Source organism: Callospermophilus lateralis, chromosome 6, assembly GCF_048772815.1.
Source record: "Callospermophilus lateralis isolate mCalLat2 chromosome 6, mCalLat2.hap1, whole genome shotgun sequence".
NCBI lineage: Eukaryota > Metazoa > Chordata > Mammalia > Rodentia > Sciuridae > Callospermophilus > Callospermophilus lateralis.
In genome coordinates this window covers 98,870,695-98,887,953 of record NC_135310.1, presented here as the reverse complement: position 1 = coordinate 98,887,953, position 17,259 = coordinate 98,870,695, and the positions used below count along the sequence as shown (strand labels likewise).

At 37.5% G+C, this 17,259-nt stretch overlaps 1 protein-coding gene and 1 non-coding gene across 3 annotated transcripts in view; both read right to left on the bottom strand.

Annotated features, from left to right (window-relative positions):
* Positions 1–10,197, bottom strand: part of Rab23 (RAB23, member RAS oncogene family) — a 31,276-nt gene extending 21,079 nt beyond the window's left edge. Inside the window, exons 1-2 of one of the 2 annotated variants that reach the window (XM_076858537.2) lie at positions 9,945–10,197; positions 1,944–2,163 (exon numbers count right to left, since the gene is read on the bottom strand). In XM_076858537.2, coding sequence (XP_076714652.1) covers positions 1,944–2,098 — 155 coding nt within the window. In that variant the 5' untranslated portion in view covers positions 2,099–2,163; positions 9,945–10,197. The remainder of the gene's footprint in view (positions 1–1,943; positions 2,164–9,944) is intronic. The other variant, XM_076858538.2, reaches the window with a different exon arrangement.
* Positions 10,198–15,951: 5,754 nt separating this feature from the next.
* On the bottom strand, positions 15,952–16,025 carry Trnav-cac (transfer RNA valine (anticodon CAC)). Its single transcript has one exon. It is a non-coding gene; the product is annotated as a tRNA-Val (tRNA).
* Positions 16,026–17,259: the final 1,234 nt, after the last annotated feature.

Here is a 17,259-nt window from a genome sequence, read left to right as displayed (position 1 = left end):
GCCCTAGTGATAGAATGAGAATAAGAGAAAGCAGCTTGCCTGCTTGTTACCCTCCAACTAAAAAATTTTCTCTACTTTGTCATATTGTTAATTCTCATTATTTATAGGAGCTATGATCTAAAATATCACTATATATATATATATATATATATATATATATATATATATATTGTCTGTGTGTGTGTGTGTGTGTGTATGTAGTGCTGAAAATCAAACATAAGGCCTCTCACTTGTTAGGCAAGTGCTCTATCACTAAGATACAACTCCAGTCCCATAATATCACTTTGAACACCAAATAAGCACTGAACCACACCACTCCTAGGGGAATTATAGGGTTATGTTCCTGAGAACCCCTAGTTACATTTCATCACCTTATTTTATATGTGTTTTTAAGTACAGATACTTATTAATATAATTGTTAATTCATTAATGTTCAATTAATATCCAATAGCAAGCACTATAGACCAATAACACTCTTATCTATGTCTGAACAAAGCTTGCCTAACACAAGTATTTTTCTCCATGAGGCACATCATACCTTCAATACAATACAAACTTCAGTACTATACCTAGGGGCCATTTTAAACAGTAATATCACTAACAAAAAAGCAGTAAATAAATAAATCCAAGATTATGTCCATCTACAACTAAAAAAATTAAAATTTTAAAAAAGCATAAAATGTGAAAAATATGGCATTATAAGGAACACAAAAAAGACAAGTGTTCATTGTGTGAGAACTGAAACAAGAAAGAAAAGTTAACACCTTGGTTTGAGCTCAGCTAGGAAGGTACATGTTGGGTAACCCATATGCTGCTCTGCACATGTCCACAAATAACTACAAAAACACTCAAGTACTTACTTTGTGATTACAAGTAAATTTTACCTAGTAGATGAATTTGCAAATAAAGAACCTACGAATAATGAGGATCAACTACATACTTAAAATATTAATTTGGCTTCAGGTAATAAGTACAAGAAATATACACCATCAAGACTTAAAATGAACCTTCTTAAAATATGTTCCAAGAAAGCAAGCAAAATATGGAAGTACAAAAAAGCATCCCAGAACAAATTAAAAATTCATCTTTAAAACAATAAAACACAGGGCTGGGGTTGTAGCTCAGTGGTAGAGTGCTCACCTTACACACAGAGGGTGCTGGTTTCGATCCTCAGCACCACATAAAAATAAAATAAAAGGTACTGTTGTCCATCTACAACTAAAAAAATATTTTCAAAACGATAAACACAGTTATCTTTACTTGATGTTAGTATCTAGGCCAATGAATCAGATGTTTAATGTTCTTATTTTCTTTTGTCTCCTACAACCTAAAACAGTCTTTAAAGTTATCAAGATTGATGACAAAAACTATTACTGAGGTGTTTTAGAAATTCAACTGGATTTCCTGAAATAGGATTTCCTTTTCATGGGCAAATTTAATCCTCCCAAATCTGTTTTCTCTTATACCTTTAGAATAAAAGCAAATTATTATTTCCTTAACTTCTAAGTAGTATTGCCCAGTTTTAAAAAGAGAAGAGACATTCTAAACAAAAGGCACCTGTAATGTAAGAGATGAAAACTTTATTTTGAGACTGGCAACTTTCCTTCTAAATAAAATAGGAAACAAAAATCTGTTTAAAGTCTATCACCATTTTATGTAATAAATATTCAAGTTATCACTAATAAACATAAAACAAAAAAAATGGGGAGGGAGCACAGTAAAAATGAAAAAACAAGAGAAAGAGGAAAAGAAGATGAAAGGAAAAACAAGAATAAAGATATATATGCTAATGAATAACTGAAAATGACCATCAACTGTCACATGAGTCACTGCCACTGGTTGCTTAACCTTGGACTACTATAATTAGTTACTAATACTACAATGAAAGTCTTGGATATAGTTCACAACTCAAAACCAAAGGGATAAAGCAGTCAACTACATACTGGATTTGTCGCTCTAAAAAGTCAACTCCAATGGTTTTCTTGTAGTCTTTTGTAAAAATGCCTTTGCAATATCGCTGAATCATACTTGATTTTCCAACTGCTCCATTGCCTACAACCACCATCTTGATGGCCACTTCCATATCTTCCTCCAACATTTTTGAAGTAGAAATGGTTTCAGTACCAACTCCAATTCCAAGTGATCAGAACTTCTCTTTCACACCTGTAGTTTAAAATGAAATTATTCTTTGTGACACAAAAATTGTACAAAATAATATAAACCATAACTGTTTTATCAATAAATAACACTACAAGAATTAATTTCCAAGACTAGGGTCTCATTCTACCTCTTTTAGATAAATTTTTTGGAAGATAAAACAATAATTTTTGATACCACATCAACAGCACAATGCATGACATTCATATATCAACAAATGCCTAATTCTACATAGCATTCTGTTTCATACAGACCAAGCCTATGGGCATTGCAACTGAGGCTTGATTTTCTAGTAATGTACTCTTGGTGAAGTTATTGCCTAACCTCTTTAAGCTTCTGTATCCTGGCAATAAAATCTACCTCACTACTTTTTACCGTAGTGAAAGTTAAACATGCAAAACTTAGTAGTTTTACATAGCATAATAAATACCCCCACAGTATTACACCAAATGGGTAGCAAATGTAAAATCTGATAAAAATGTTTTTTAACCTTATAGGTAATAATTAGCATCCCTAGAAAAACACCCCAAAGAAAGGTTTACAATGAATCCTGTACAATTTTTTTATTTTAATTTTTCACACTTTTTTATTAGTGCATTATAGTAGTACATTAATGATGAGTTTTACTGCTACATATGCATACATATACACAATATAACAATATAATTCGGCCAATATCACTTGGATTTTGTTCATAATCAATTCCCCCCTCCTCCCCACCTCACAACCCCTTGGTCTACACAAATCTTATACCATATATTCTTTCTTTAGTTTTGGACCAGTTACAGTTAATTACTAGTTAGGCCCCTGCCGTATTTATTATATTCTAAATACCTTAACTGAAAACCTTTTATACAACCACTACACAAAACAAATCTGAAATATGAAGAAAATTCCTTTCTTTGTCCTTAGTGGAGTCTCAGCAATTGCCCCGGGTACTTCACAAACTTGCCTGATCATAAGAATCACCTGTCAGTACTTGCTAAAGTAGAGGCTCTAAGTCGGTGATATAATTCATCAGAAATCTCAGAGCACTAGCTGCAATTCTGAAATTTTTAAAATGAGCACAGAAGTATACAATTTAATTATCCTTTCAAAAGAGATGCTATGTTGAGTGTGCAGGCACCACACCTTTAGGATCTATTGCACTACCACTTCTTTTAAGGCCATACTTTCCCCAAGTGAAGAGCAAACAGGAAGGACAACTGTGCCCAACGTGAGTCAGGCTAATTCTGTTCAATGTGGGATTCCTTTTTGTGCAGGGTCTCCCCATCAAACTGGTTGAGGTTTTCTGGCATCCGCAGACTGGGGCTCTTTCCATTCAATCCTCCTTTCTCCTTTCACAAGCATCAAACTGACATTGCAGTCTGAAGGACTCCTCTTGATCAATAACTCTCTTATGCTTATAATTCCTTCCTAACATTTGCTTTTTGAAGGACTCAAATAGGCAAGTGATTTTATAATCAAACAAATGATATAACTGTTACCTTAGGCTAGTGACTCTAAACCTTGACTATACACTGGAATAACCTAGAGAACTTTAAAAATTACTAATGCTTGGATCCTTTCTCTGAGAATATGATTTAAGTGGTCTAGGATACAAGCTGGATATCAAGTACCACCACCCTTCTACTCTATGAAAAGGTCTGTCTTCAGGATACTTACAGTAAAAATCAAAAATTCCTACCATGATCTGACCCCTATTCATCTAGCTTTATCTCACACCAGTTGAGTTCTTGGAAAGCAATTTCCTTCTCTCTACCTAAATAATTATTTATGCCAAAAGATTATGAAGTTTAAAATAATAAAAAAGCTACAACAAAATGTATCATAGTTTACCCTTTTAAAAATATATACTTCAGAGATCTGTTTCTAAAAGAATAGACATCTCTTTCCCTATTCATTAATTTTATGTATAATTTAAAACTATGGATATTATACATAAAACAAACATAAGGTTCTAAAAAGTAGAAAGAAGGGAGCCAGGTGCAGCAGCATATACCTATAATCTCTGTGACTCAGGAGGATGAGGAAGGAGGATCAAAAATTTGAGGTTAGCCTCAGCAACTTGGTGAGATCCTGTGTCAAAATTAAAAAAAAAAAAAAAAACAGGGCTGGGGATGTGGCTCAAGCAGTAGCGTGCTCGCCTGGCATGCGTGCGGCTCGGGTTCGATCCTCAGCACCACATACAAACAAAGATGTTGTGTCCACTGAAAACTAAAAAATAAATATTAAAAATTCTCTCTCTCTCTCTTAAAAAAAAAAAAAAAGAAGAAGAAGAAGAAGGAAGATTGGCTATGTACCTGGCTATGGACCACAGGATACAAGGAACAAAGTAGTGAATTTTCCTTGAGTTTCTCATATATCTCAGACTGGATTATGGAGGCACCAATAACCAAGAAATGCTAATAAAAAAAAGACCCAACAAAAGTCTACTCTTTTTAGCCAAAGGACCAGAAAAAGTGCAGCCTAGCAAGAGCAAGACAGAAAATATACTCTTGTGAGAAATATAATGATGTGACCTAATTCCCCCATGAGATGATATCAGAGAAGACCAACTGAAGAGCCACCACTTTCATCCCCATTGGGAGGTCATGAAGGGACCCTCAACCCCAAACCACCATCATATGGGGAACCTAGACATCCACCCCATCCAGCAGTTGTCATCTCTATTCACCTTTACGTCCCTTTCCTTGCTGGGGTAGTGTTAGAAGATGCCTATTAGAAAGGCAAAACTTTCACCAACTTCCCTCAATATAGAGTGTGTTCACTGACCACAATGAAATCAAACTAGAAATCACTAACAGAAAAGTAACAGGGAAATCTCCAGACATTTGAAACCAGAAACACACACTTCTAAACAATCTATGGATCAAAGTAATCTAAAGAGAAATTAGAAACATTTTTTTTAAATAAAAATAAGAGAATAACATATGAAAATGTGTAAGATACAACAGATTTCAGAGTTACCTTAGAAAAGAGTATCTCAAAAACCAATCTAAGCTCCCACCTCAAGAAAACAGAAAAAGGGCAAAATAAACCCAAATCAAACAAAAGGAAGAAAATAATAAAGAACAGAAATTAATAAAATTTAAAAGAAACTAAAAGCTAATTTTGGAAAAAGTTCAATAAAAATGACAAATCTTTAGCAAGATTAATAAAGAAAAAAAAAAGCAGACACAAATTATCAATATCAAGGATGAAATGGCAGAGGCCAGAAAGATATTTCAAATATAATACAATTTCAGACATAAAAATAAACAACTCTTCACACATGTATCTGACAACCTACATGAAATGGAGATCAAAAAGTATAAACTACCACAACTTACACAATAAGAAATAATATTATTTGAATGGTTCTATAACTATAAAGGAGATTAAATTTGTAACTTTAAAACTCAGGGGGAAAAAATCTTCAAACTCAGGAGATTTCAAAGGAGAACCCCATAATGCATTTGAAAAATTAAAACCAATGACAAAAAATCTCTTTCAGAATAGACAGAGGAGAGAAACAATTCCCAATTCGTTTTATGAAGCCAACATTATCTTGAAACCACACAAAAGTACCAAAAAGAAAAATAGACAAATAACCTCTTATGAACAAAGATACAAATTTCTCAACAAAATATTAAAGTGAATTGAGTAATATAAAAATAATACACCACAACCAAATGGGCTTTATTCTGGGAAAGGAAGCTGGTTTAATATTTGAAAATTAGTTAATGTAATACACCACATTAGGCTGGGGGGGGGAGTGCATCACAATATCAACTTAACATCCTTTGGCGGGGGGCAGACAACTCCCAGCAAACTAGAATCCATAAGACTTTTCAACCCAATAAAGAGCATTGAAAACATAAAACCTACAGTTAACATCTTAATTCTCAAAGACTAATAGCTTTTCCCTTAGACTGGGAACTACTGTATATCATACACAAAATCCTAACCAGTGCAATAGCCAACAAAAATTTTTTTTAAATTTAGAAAATAAATAAAACTGTCTCTACTCACAAATGACAGGATTGTCTCTGTAGAAATATCCAAAGAATCCCAAAGAATCTACAAAACAATAAACAAAAGAAAACAAAACACCCTGCAACTAATATTAGTGAGTTTAGCAAGGTCACAGGATACAAGGGCAACACACAAAATTTAACTATACTTTTATATATTAACAATGTACAATTTGAAAGCAGAATTTAAAATATCAGATTTATAAAAGCTCCCAAAATTTTTAAAAATTACAAAAAAAAAACCCTAAAAACTACAAAACATACAGGATCTGTATACTGAAAATTACAAAACACTACTAAACATAATAATAAATAGAACGACACAACATGTTAATGGATTGGAAGACTCTACAAAGTAAAACCAGCAATTCTTGGGGCTGGGGTTGTGACTCAGAGGTAAAGTACTCGCCTACCATGTGTGAGGCACTGGGTTTGATCCTCAGCACCACATAAAAATAAAATAAAGATATTTTGTCTACCTATAACTAAAAAATAAATGTTAAAAAACCCAGCAATTCTCAAATTGATCTATGGATTTAATGCAGTTCCAATCAAAGTATCAACAAGATTTCCCAGACAAGCTAGCTTTACAATTTATATGGAAAGGCAAAGGAACTAAAATAGCTAAAAAGAAAGAAAATTGGAGGAAATCATAATGCCTAATTTAAAGACACTGTAAACCTAACTTAATCAAGAAAGTGTGATACTGGCAAAGGGAAAGTACATTAATCAATGCAACAGAACAGAGGGCTCAAAATAGATCCACACAAAAACAACCAATTGATTTTGACAAAGGTGGGAAAAGCAATTCAATGGAGAAAAGAGAGTCTTTCAAAATATGGTGATGAAACAATTATACATCTACATGCAAAAAAGTAAAAGTTTCATCTAAACTTCACAAACAACTCAAAATGAATCTCAAAGCTAAAAGTAAAACTGTTAACTTTAACAACAAATTTTTTTAGAAGGAAGAAAATTTTCTTGACCTGGTGTTAGACAAAGAGTTCTTGGACATAATGCCCAAAAGACACATTTAAAGGAAAAACTTATAAACTGGACTTCAGTAACATTAAAATTGTCACAATAACAAAAAGACAAACTAAAGACTGGGAGAAAACATTTGCAAAACACTTACGTGACATAAAATTTGTAACCGGACATATAAAGAATCCTCAAATTTCAACATAAGAATACAACTCAAAAATTGGGCAAAAGACTTGGCTACATAACTCACCAAAAGGGTATACATATCAAATGAACATATCAAAAGATATTCAACACCTTTAGCCATTGGTTAAAGCCAATGAGATACCACTATGACATACTACTACACAACTGAGTGTATAACTTTACAACTTAAAAACTCAGAGGAAAAAAAAAAGTGTCTAGGCTCAAGTGATTTCAGACTGGGAAAGTTAAAATTACTGACAAAAGTCAGACATAGGAGGAACACTTGAGCCCAAGAGCTCAAGACCAGCCTGCAGGGAGACCTTCCTTAAAAAAAAAAAAAAAAAAAAAGACAGTGTCAAGTACTGGGAAAAATGTAAAAGGATGTGGAGAAACTAGAATTCTCACCTTTTGCTGGTGGGATTGCAAAATGACACAGCCACTCTGGAAAATGGTTTGACAGTCAACGAGTTAAACATAGATTAACTATATAATCCTAAAATCTCACAGGTAGCATTACCCTAGAAAAGTTAAAAGTTCACATAAAAATCTGTACCATGTATTTATAGCAGCTCTATTCATAACTGTCTAAAACTGAAAACAACCTAAATGTTTTTTAATGCATGGATGTATAAATGAGTAGATGAATGTGACACATCAAGCTAAGGAAATACTACTTGGAAGGAAGGAAGAAAGGAAAGAGTTAATAATTGATGGATGTGGTGGTAGTGCAAATCATAAATTCAAAACCAACAATGGCAATTTGAGACCCTGTATCCAATAACAAAAAAAAAAAAAAAAAAAAGATGGGGGTGCTGGAGATGTAACTCAGTTCACCAGGCCCTGGGTTCAATCTCCAATACCACAAAAGAAAGAAAAAAAAATTATCCTAATATGAAACAACTTGGGAGGGATCTCAGAGCATCATGGTTAGTGAAAGAAGCAGTATCAAAAGGTCTCATTCAACATCTTTGGGCATTGGTTAAAGTCATATTAAAATCACAATGAGATACCACTACACAACTGAGTGTATAACTTTACAACTTACCAAATCTCAGTGGTAGAGCGCTTGCCTAGCATGGGTGAGGCACTGGGTTCAATTCCATGAACCACATAAAAAAATAAATAAATAAAATAAAGATACTGTGTCCATCTACAACTAAAAATATATTTTAAAAAAACTCAGAAAAAAAAATGTCTAGGCTCAAGTGATTTCAGGTATAATGGCAAAGTTAAAATTACTGACAAAAGTCAGATATGGGAGGATCATTTGAGCCCAGGAGTTCAAAGACCAGCCTGCAGGGAGACCTTGACTAATGATTCAATTTAATTGACATTCTGGAAAAGAACAGTAATTGACAGGAGTTAGGGGTAAGGAGTGAGATATAAAGGAATAACATGATTTTTTTGTGTGTGGTGGTAGAACTGCTTTATGTCCTGACTGTAGTAGTGGTTACATGAATCTAAAATTCACATAATCGTACATCCTCCTCAAAAGTCAATTTTACCATAAATTTCAAAAATAAAATTGAAAGAAAAAAGTGAAAGCAGATCTTAACATAACTCTTGAGATTTTTCAGTCACTACAAACTTAAAACCCTACATCAAAACAATGATGTCCTTAGAAAAGCCGAATTCTGAGTATAATTGAAACCTTGACAGTAATGCTTTTATGTAAACACCCTTTCCCTACAAACTTAATTTTAAAATAAATTGGCCAAACAATTAGAAATGAAAAGCATACGTCAACTCTGATCAAAAAATGTTTTTTTCGTTAACAATTTGTAATTAAAAACTTCCTAGAGTCAATGAAGTTACCTAGAACATAACATATTAGAAAGTTATGTAAAAACTAGAGAAGTAAATAGCCTACTTTGGACCCCACCGCCACTTCACTAGCTCCTGATTCTTAACTCTCTCACACTCGGGTACATATTCCTGGAAACTACGGTAGTTAAATCTCTGAGTAAAGAAGTTCTGTGGCAGCCAGCGTCAATGAAACAGTGCAGTCTGGCTCATTCATATTCTAGCAGTTGGAGCGAGAAACTAGGGAAGGGTGGGGCCGCGGCTAAGGAGGGGCCCCCACAGCGGGGAGACTAGGGGTCTGAAAGCCCAGCCAGGGCAGACCTGTGACCCTCCTCCCGCGCAAACCTAACCCGGCACTCTAGACCCCTCGCTGGTGGGTCGCCCGGCTTGGCCACCCCTTTCTCCATTTGGGGCTGGGGGACTGCAAGAAGCTGGATGCTCAGCCAGCCCGAGGGATGGACGTGGGGAGACCGCGCCTCGCTCCATCCCACTCTTTCCCGCCCACAAGGTAATCTCTGGCACCGCCGCCCACACAGATCCGACCGCTGGGAACTGAGAATGGGCGCCGGGCCCCCCACCTCCTCCCTGAAACTTGGGCTCTGTGTTCAGCAGGGGGGGGATGGGAGCCGGGCCTGGAGGCCCCTGCCCCCACGCCCCTCTCCGCAGCTCGGCGCAAGGCGCTTCCCGGGACCCCAAGAGAAGCGGGTCCTTCCCCAGCGGAGGCCGAGAACCTCAGGCGGCCCTGGAGAGGGCAGATGAGCGCAGCGACGCTACCCCGGAGCGCGAGCCGCTACTCACCGTCCCTCGCCAGCAGCGGACCCGCCAGCCGGCGCGACCGGCTCCTCCTGGTCGCGGCGCAACCGCCACCGCCTCCCAACGCGCCAGCTCCCCAGGGGGGCCGCCCGACTGCCTCGCACCTTCTTTCTCTCTTTTAAATATGACTATGGATTTTAAACTAACTTTATTAGCACTGAGGTCTCAGATCGAATGGCTAAGCGGTGGCTCCACCGGGGATGGCGGGGCGCGGGAGACTCGACTCCCCTCAACTGGGGACCCGCCGCACTGTGGAGCATGCGCCGGGCTTGTTCTGCGCATGCTCCGCGCCAAACCGTGCCCCGCCCCACCCCTGCACCGGCTGGTGGTGGAGTGGGCGGCTGCAGTGGGATCCATGTCTCCTGGCCGGCCGCGTACACTCAGAACTCCAGAGATGAGAAGGATTTGCTAGCCCGTAGGGTCTGGAAGAGAGAACTCAAACGAAGAAGGTCCGCATAAGTTTGCCGAAACAGTGATCAGACTCCGGAGTACTCAAAGCTCTTTCCTGCCCCCAGTGCACACCTATTTTCTTGAGTTGAAGACATCCAAGTGGCAGAGTGAATAAAACTGTCTAGCAAAGTGAAAATGCACTCACAGCTAACAGGATTTGGCTGGACGAGTTAGAAGCCTGAGTTAGTTAGTAATTCAGAAAACCAACTCCCAAGCTAAAAGGTCCTGCAAAAAGCAACCAAACTTGCCCCAGTTACCTCTAATTTCCAAATAAAATAGAAAAAAAAAAAAAGATGGAAAATACCTAGTGTTGGCGAGTGGCTGAAGTTATTGCAAGTAACTGAATTATTTTACCTTACTCCTTGGATGTAAAGTGGAATAATAATTGAGAAACAAGCACTATTCGCTAAAGGTGCATATTTGACCCTGCCATTCAGACCCTACACTTGCAGCTAAGAGAAATGTATTTATAGGCGCAGCGACAGGCAAGTATCAGAATATTCATAGCTGCATTTGTTGTAATAGGCCCAAAGGTCATTATCTCAAATGACCATCAACAGTAAGTGAACAGATTCTCACAATGTTCACAGGAACACTACATAGCAATGCAAAGAACCATTTGCAACTATAGGCAACTGCATGGAGGAGGTGGAAACCCAAAGTTGAGTATAAAAATTTAGACACAAAAGTACATACTAACGTTTCCCCCCTCCCTATTGTTAAGTCAAAGTTCTTGAGACTATGGGTTCTCTGAAATAAAAGGGCTTATTGAGCCATTACAGATATCAGCCAGGAAAAAAAGGACCCAGTCCTGGGAAAAGATCAACAACCAGCAGCAAAGCTAGGTAGCGGTTGGAAATATGTCTGTTAGAACCTAGAGCCAAGGGCATTTAAAAAAAGAAAATTTGAGAAAGAAAAGCATTAATAGCTTATGTTGAACCTATATTGCCTATACATAAGAGGAGTGATTTAACAAAACAGAGAAAGTTTTAAGATAGGAGAACAGTCCATAAAGAAAAGTACTTGTTGCTTCTGGATTGGTTGGAGTTAATAGCCTGGGAAATCCATTTGTAAGAGAATTGGTGAGACCTGGTGATCAACTGCCTTGGGACTTTCTTTTATTTTCCCCTTGCTTCTTGTACTAAGCATTGAACCCAGGGCCTTCTACATGCAGGCAAATGCTCTACCTTTGAGTCCATCCCTCAAAATTTTTGAAAATTTTGAGTCAGTGTCACACTAAGTTGCCTAGACCAACCCAGAATTTGTGCTCCTCCTGCCGTACGTAGCCTCTGAAGTAGTTGGAATTATAGGCATGGTTTGCCTTGGGTTTTGGGTTAAGATCTCAACATACATTCAGGAATGTGCAGCAGTCTTACTGATTTTGGCCAGTAGATATTAACTGATTCACTTGCCATATCTCTTCCCAACTTTATCCTCTGGCCCTTGTAATCAAATTTAAGACATCTCAGAGGAGGAAATTAAGACATCAACAGGAGAAAAATGAAGCTGTTGCAAATTACCGTATGGTTACCTTGGTGGATAGGCTATAGTGAGTAGAAGGGTTAATAACTAGAAGAGGGGTTCCTAGGATGCTTATAAGGTTCTCTCTGTTGGTCTTGGTGCTAGTTACATGTGTCTATTTGTGAAAATCCAAACTGTACTCTTACGTACATTTGGGGGGGGATGATGTGAATTATACTTCACATGTAGCAATTTTTAAAATTAAACATTTCAAATTTAAAATTTAAGGAGTGATTATGTACCTGTAATGATGACATTATTTGCAACAAAATTAAAGTCAATATGCAACAGATTTATCTCTAGGATTTGGATGGCAGTTAGTTATGCCCCCCACAAAGGCATACAAACTGGTTTATTTAGATAAGTAGGTAACATATTCAAGGGAGAATGTGGGCTATCTCCAGAAGAAGAGGCAGACTGGTAGTATTTCTTAAACTTTAGGGCAATGCATTATTTCTCTTTAAAAGAAAAGGGTGGGGGCAACAATAAGTGGGCAAACTTGAAGAGACATTTCTCCAAGAAAGATAAACATGGGCCAACAAGTACGTGAAAAGAGGTGAAACATCACTAATCACTAGGGAAATGCAAGTCAAAACCATATGAGATACCACTTTACAAAGTTAGGATAGCTGTTATAAACAAAAAAGGAGGCCGTGGTGGCAGCACAGCCTGTAATCCCTGAGATTTGGGAGGCTGAGGCAGGAGGATTGCAAGTTTGAGGCCAGCCTCAACAATTTAGTGAAAGCTTGTCTCAAAATAAAAAAGAAGAAAAGGACTGGGAATGTAGCTCAGTGGTATAATGCCCCTGGGTTTAATTCTCAATCCCCCAAAGTGAACGAACAAACAAAAATAAAAAACCCCAACCAAAAATAATAAGTGTTAGCAAAAATGTGGAGAAATTATAACCCTTGTGCACTGCTGGAAGGAATGTAAAATGGCACAGTCCTACTAGGGAAAACAGTATTGCTCACAAAAAAATCATAAGTGGAATTTCAGTATGACCCAGGAATTTCACTTCCGGGTATATACAAAAAGACTTGAAAGCAGAACTTTAAATAGATATTTGCACAAGCACATTCATAGCAGCATTATTCACAATAGTGAAAAGTTGAAAGAAACACAAGTGTCCATCAGTGGATGAATGGAGGAACAAAATGTGATATAGAAAATAAAATAGAATATTACTTGACCTTCAAAAGGTGGAAAGTTCTGACACATGCTTCAAATGGAACAAACTTAAGGTTATAATTTATGCTGAGTAAAACAACACAGCCACAAAAGAACAAATGCTATCTAATTCAAGTCACATAAGGTGCGTAGGGCAGTTAGATTTACAGAGAAAGAAAATAGAATGGTGGTTGCTAGAGGCTTGGAAAGAGGAGAATAGGGAGTTAGTGTTTAATGTGTATAGAGTTTCAGTTTTACAAGATGAAAAAAGATCTGGAGGTAGATAATGTGATGATTGCACAACAATTGCATGTAATTAATGCTCTGAAACTGTACACTTAAAAATGGCTGATATGGGGCTGGGGGCGTAGCTCAGTGGTGGAGCCCTTGCCCAGAATGCATATAGCATTGGATTCAATCCCTAGCACCACCACCACAATAACAACAACAAAAAATCAGTGGGGGTGGGGGACAGGCAGCAATGTGGCTGCTAAAATGGTAAATCTTATGGGTATTCTACCTTAATTTTTGTAAAACAGGAAAGTAAAGCAGAAAAAGGAAAAAAAATCTACAAGTTCTCAGAATATGTCTGAGGATCCAAATTTGAGCAATCCCTACAGAAGGGTACCTCCAAAAATTGTTTTTTTGCTTTCCTTACCTGCTCTTTCAGTTTCTGGATTTTGTTGGATAATGAAGAAGATTAGATCCTGAGTTAATGCAGGAAATGAAATGATTGGATTATGAGACTGTTAACCTGATCGGTGGGTTAATCCATTCACTGGATTAGTGATTTGAATAGTTTACTGTGTGGTAACTAGGAAAGTGGGACATGGCTGGAGGAAGTGGGTCCCTAGGGTATACATACCTCTGGGATTATGTGTTTTTGTCCCTGGCTCCTCCTATTTTCTCTATGATTCCTGGCTACCATGAAGTGAGCAACGTTGCTCCACAGCACCTTTCTTTTGTTATGATGTTCTGCCTCATCTTAGGCCCAAAGCAATGGAGCAGGCTGACCATGAATGAACCTCTAAAACCGTGAGCCCCAAATGAACTTTTCCTGCTCTAAGTTGTTCTTGTCAGATATTTTAGTCACAACTACAAAAAGCTAACTATAATAGCCTCTTTGGCATGAGAGATGTTTGAGCTAAAGAAACAATTTAGAAATTGTAGGCACGAGAACTTTCTGCTTTCCCCCTTTCTTCCTAGAAGTAGAGCATAAATATCTTGCTTGGAGGTATCCTAGTGCTTGAATCTTAGAGGTCTGACTCTTGAGGTCCCAACAAACTGGGTCCAGACACTCACTCCAAAAAACAAACAGAAAAATAATGATGAAAACAAGAAAAGAACTTTACTCAATATGGCCATATTGGGATGGTAAAGTAAGATGTAACATTTCAGCCCTATCTTCAGGGTGCTAATAGGAACTTTAGATTTAAATAGAACAAGAATTGAGATGGGGGCAAGAGGTATGCATAATTAAGCAGTGGCCAAACTGTGGTCTGGTTGATTATTATTTTAGTTCTGATTTTATGATGTAGCTCTGGAGAAGTCCTTATTGCTTGAGGTGGGGGCAATTATCCACTTGCTGTTCAAGATATTTATCTCTCATACCTGAGATCCTGGAAGGGGGCAGTTCAATCCCAAGAGGTGATCGTTCCTGTTCTCAGGGGCAGTCTCATGGTGGGGCTATGTCCCTGCCTTCCACTGTTACTGAAAGGTATAGGATAATGACCAAAAAATTCCAGGAGCTGCTCTAAGGACCTGAAAACAGAATGCTGTGAATGTCACTGCAAATCTGGCCTCAGTCTTGAAGCAGAAAAAGATAGGCTAGGTAAATTGAGGGCTAATAAACCTTGTATTTCTAGTTTTTAGATGTATGTTTCTTTTTTGTCTTTTTAAATTTGTCCTAGTTAGTTATGCATGACAGTAGAATCATTTTTTGGTGGGGGGTACCAGGAAATAAACTCAGGTCCACTCAACCACTGAGCCACATCCCCAGGCCTTTTTTGTATTTTCTTTAGAGACAGGGTCACACTGAGTTGCTTAGTGCCTTGTTTTTGGTGAGGCTGGCTTTGAACTTGTGATCCCCCTGCCTCAGTCTGCCAAGCCGCTGGGATTACAGGTGTGCATCACTGTGCCCAGCAAATAGAAAACATTTTGACACGTTGTACACAAATGGAGCACAACTTCTCCTTCCTCTGGCTGAACCAGTTGTGTAATCATACATATATAGGGTAATAATGGGTATATAGGGTAATAATGTCTGTCTCATTCCACTATCCTTCCCACCCCCACACTCCTTTCCCTTTCCTTACTCCCCTTTGCCCAATCCGAAGTTCCTTCATTCTTCCCTACACCGTACCTCCCATTATGGTTCGGCATCCGTTTATCAGAGAAAACATCTGGCCTTTGTATTTTTGGGATTCCTTTGTTTCCACTTAGCATAATATTCTCCTGCTCCATCCATTTACCTGCAAATGCCATAATTCCATACTTCTTTAAGACTGAGTAATATTCCATTGTGTATATATAGTACATTTTCTTTATCCATTCATTTGTTGAAGGGCATCTAGGCTGGTTCAATAGTTTAGCTATTGTGAATTGAGCTGCTATAAATATTGATGTGGCTGTGTCCCTGTAGTATGCTGATTTTTAAGTTTTTAGGGTATAAACCTAGGAGTGGGATGCCTGAGTCAAATGGTGGTTCCATTCCAAGTTTTCTGAGTAATCTCCATACTGCTGTCCATAGTGGTTGCACCAATTTGCATTCCTACCAGCAATATACCAGTGTACCTTTTTCTCCACATCCTTGCCAACACTCATTATTGCTTGTACTGTTTGTTTGTTTGTTTGTTTGTGGTACTGGGGATTGAACCCAGGGCCTTGTGCATGTGAGGCAAGCACTCTACCAACTGAGCTATATCCCCAGCCCTGTATTCTTGATAATTGCCATTCTGACTGGAGTTAGATGAAGTCTTAGAGAAAATTTTGATTTGCATTTCTGTAATTGTTAGAGATGTTGAACATTTTTTTATCTTTTTGTTGATGGATTCTGTGCAGTGTCTGTTCAGTTCCTTAGCCCAATTATTGATTGGGTTATTCATTTTTCTTGGTATTAATTTTTTTGAGTTCTTTATATATCCTAGAGATGAGTGCTCTATCTGAGGTAAATGTGGTAAAGATTTTCTCCCAGATGTGTATTTCTTAAATAATTAACATGCCTACAGGAAGAGCTGAGCAGGGACCTGACCCAAAGTTTAAGGTAATAAAGGAGATAGCTGCAAAATGAAGACAGAGATGCAGAGATTTATTCTGCTTTTAGCTACTTGTAGGGCATCTGTAGGCCTAAGTAAAGAGTACTTCTAGCAAAGGCAGTCCCTCTATATCCCTGTTATACTCCCTTCCCACTCCTACTCCCAGATATATGTAAATATAAATATATAAATCAATTTATATATTTATGTAACATAAAATATATAACATGTATTTTATTATAAATATACTAAAATATATTTATACTTATATTCTTGAGTAAGAAACCCTTGAAAATTTTACTATTTAGACTATAAGTCTAAATACTGCATACACATATGAATGCATACACATATGAATGCAGTTGCCCAGGCTAGACATCGGTAGAAACCTAATAGAAACTACTGTGTTGGTATAGACAGTAATAGTCTACGAGTCTTGGATAAACGATCAGAATTGAATAGACCATATTGTAAAAAAAGTCTAATATTTTTTAGTCACACATAGGAATACTGTTCCTATTTATTTATTTATTTTGCTAAGGATAAAAAAGGGCCATGAGCATGCTGGGCAAGTGCTTTGCCGCAGAATTAAACTCCCAGTTCATATAGATACCATTTTTTGTGTGTGTGGTACTGGGATGGAACCTCAGGCCTCATGCATGTCAGACAAGCACTACTACCTCTGAGTTACTTCCCTAACCCTTTTTATTTCATTTTGAGACAAGGTATCTCTAAGTTTCCCAGGCTGGCCTTAAACTTGAATCCTCCTGCCTCAGCCTCTCTAGCAACTGGGATTATAGGCATGCACCACCTCACCCAGGACTATGACCAATAATTTACAAAGAATGGATCTGTTCCAGTTTTTAAAAATTGCTTAACCCTGGATATTAGGGTTCTCATCTGTAATA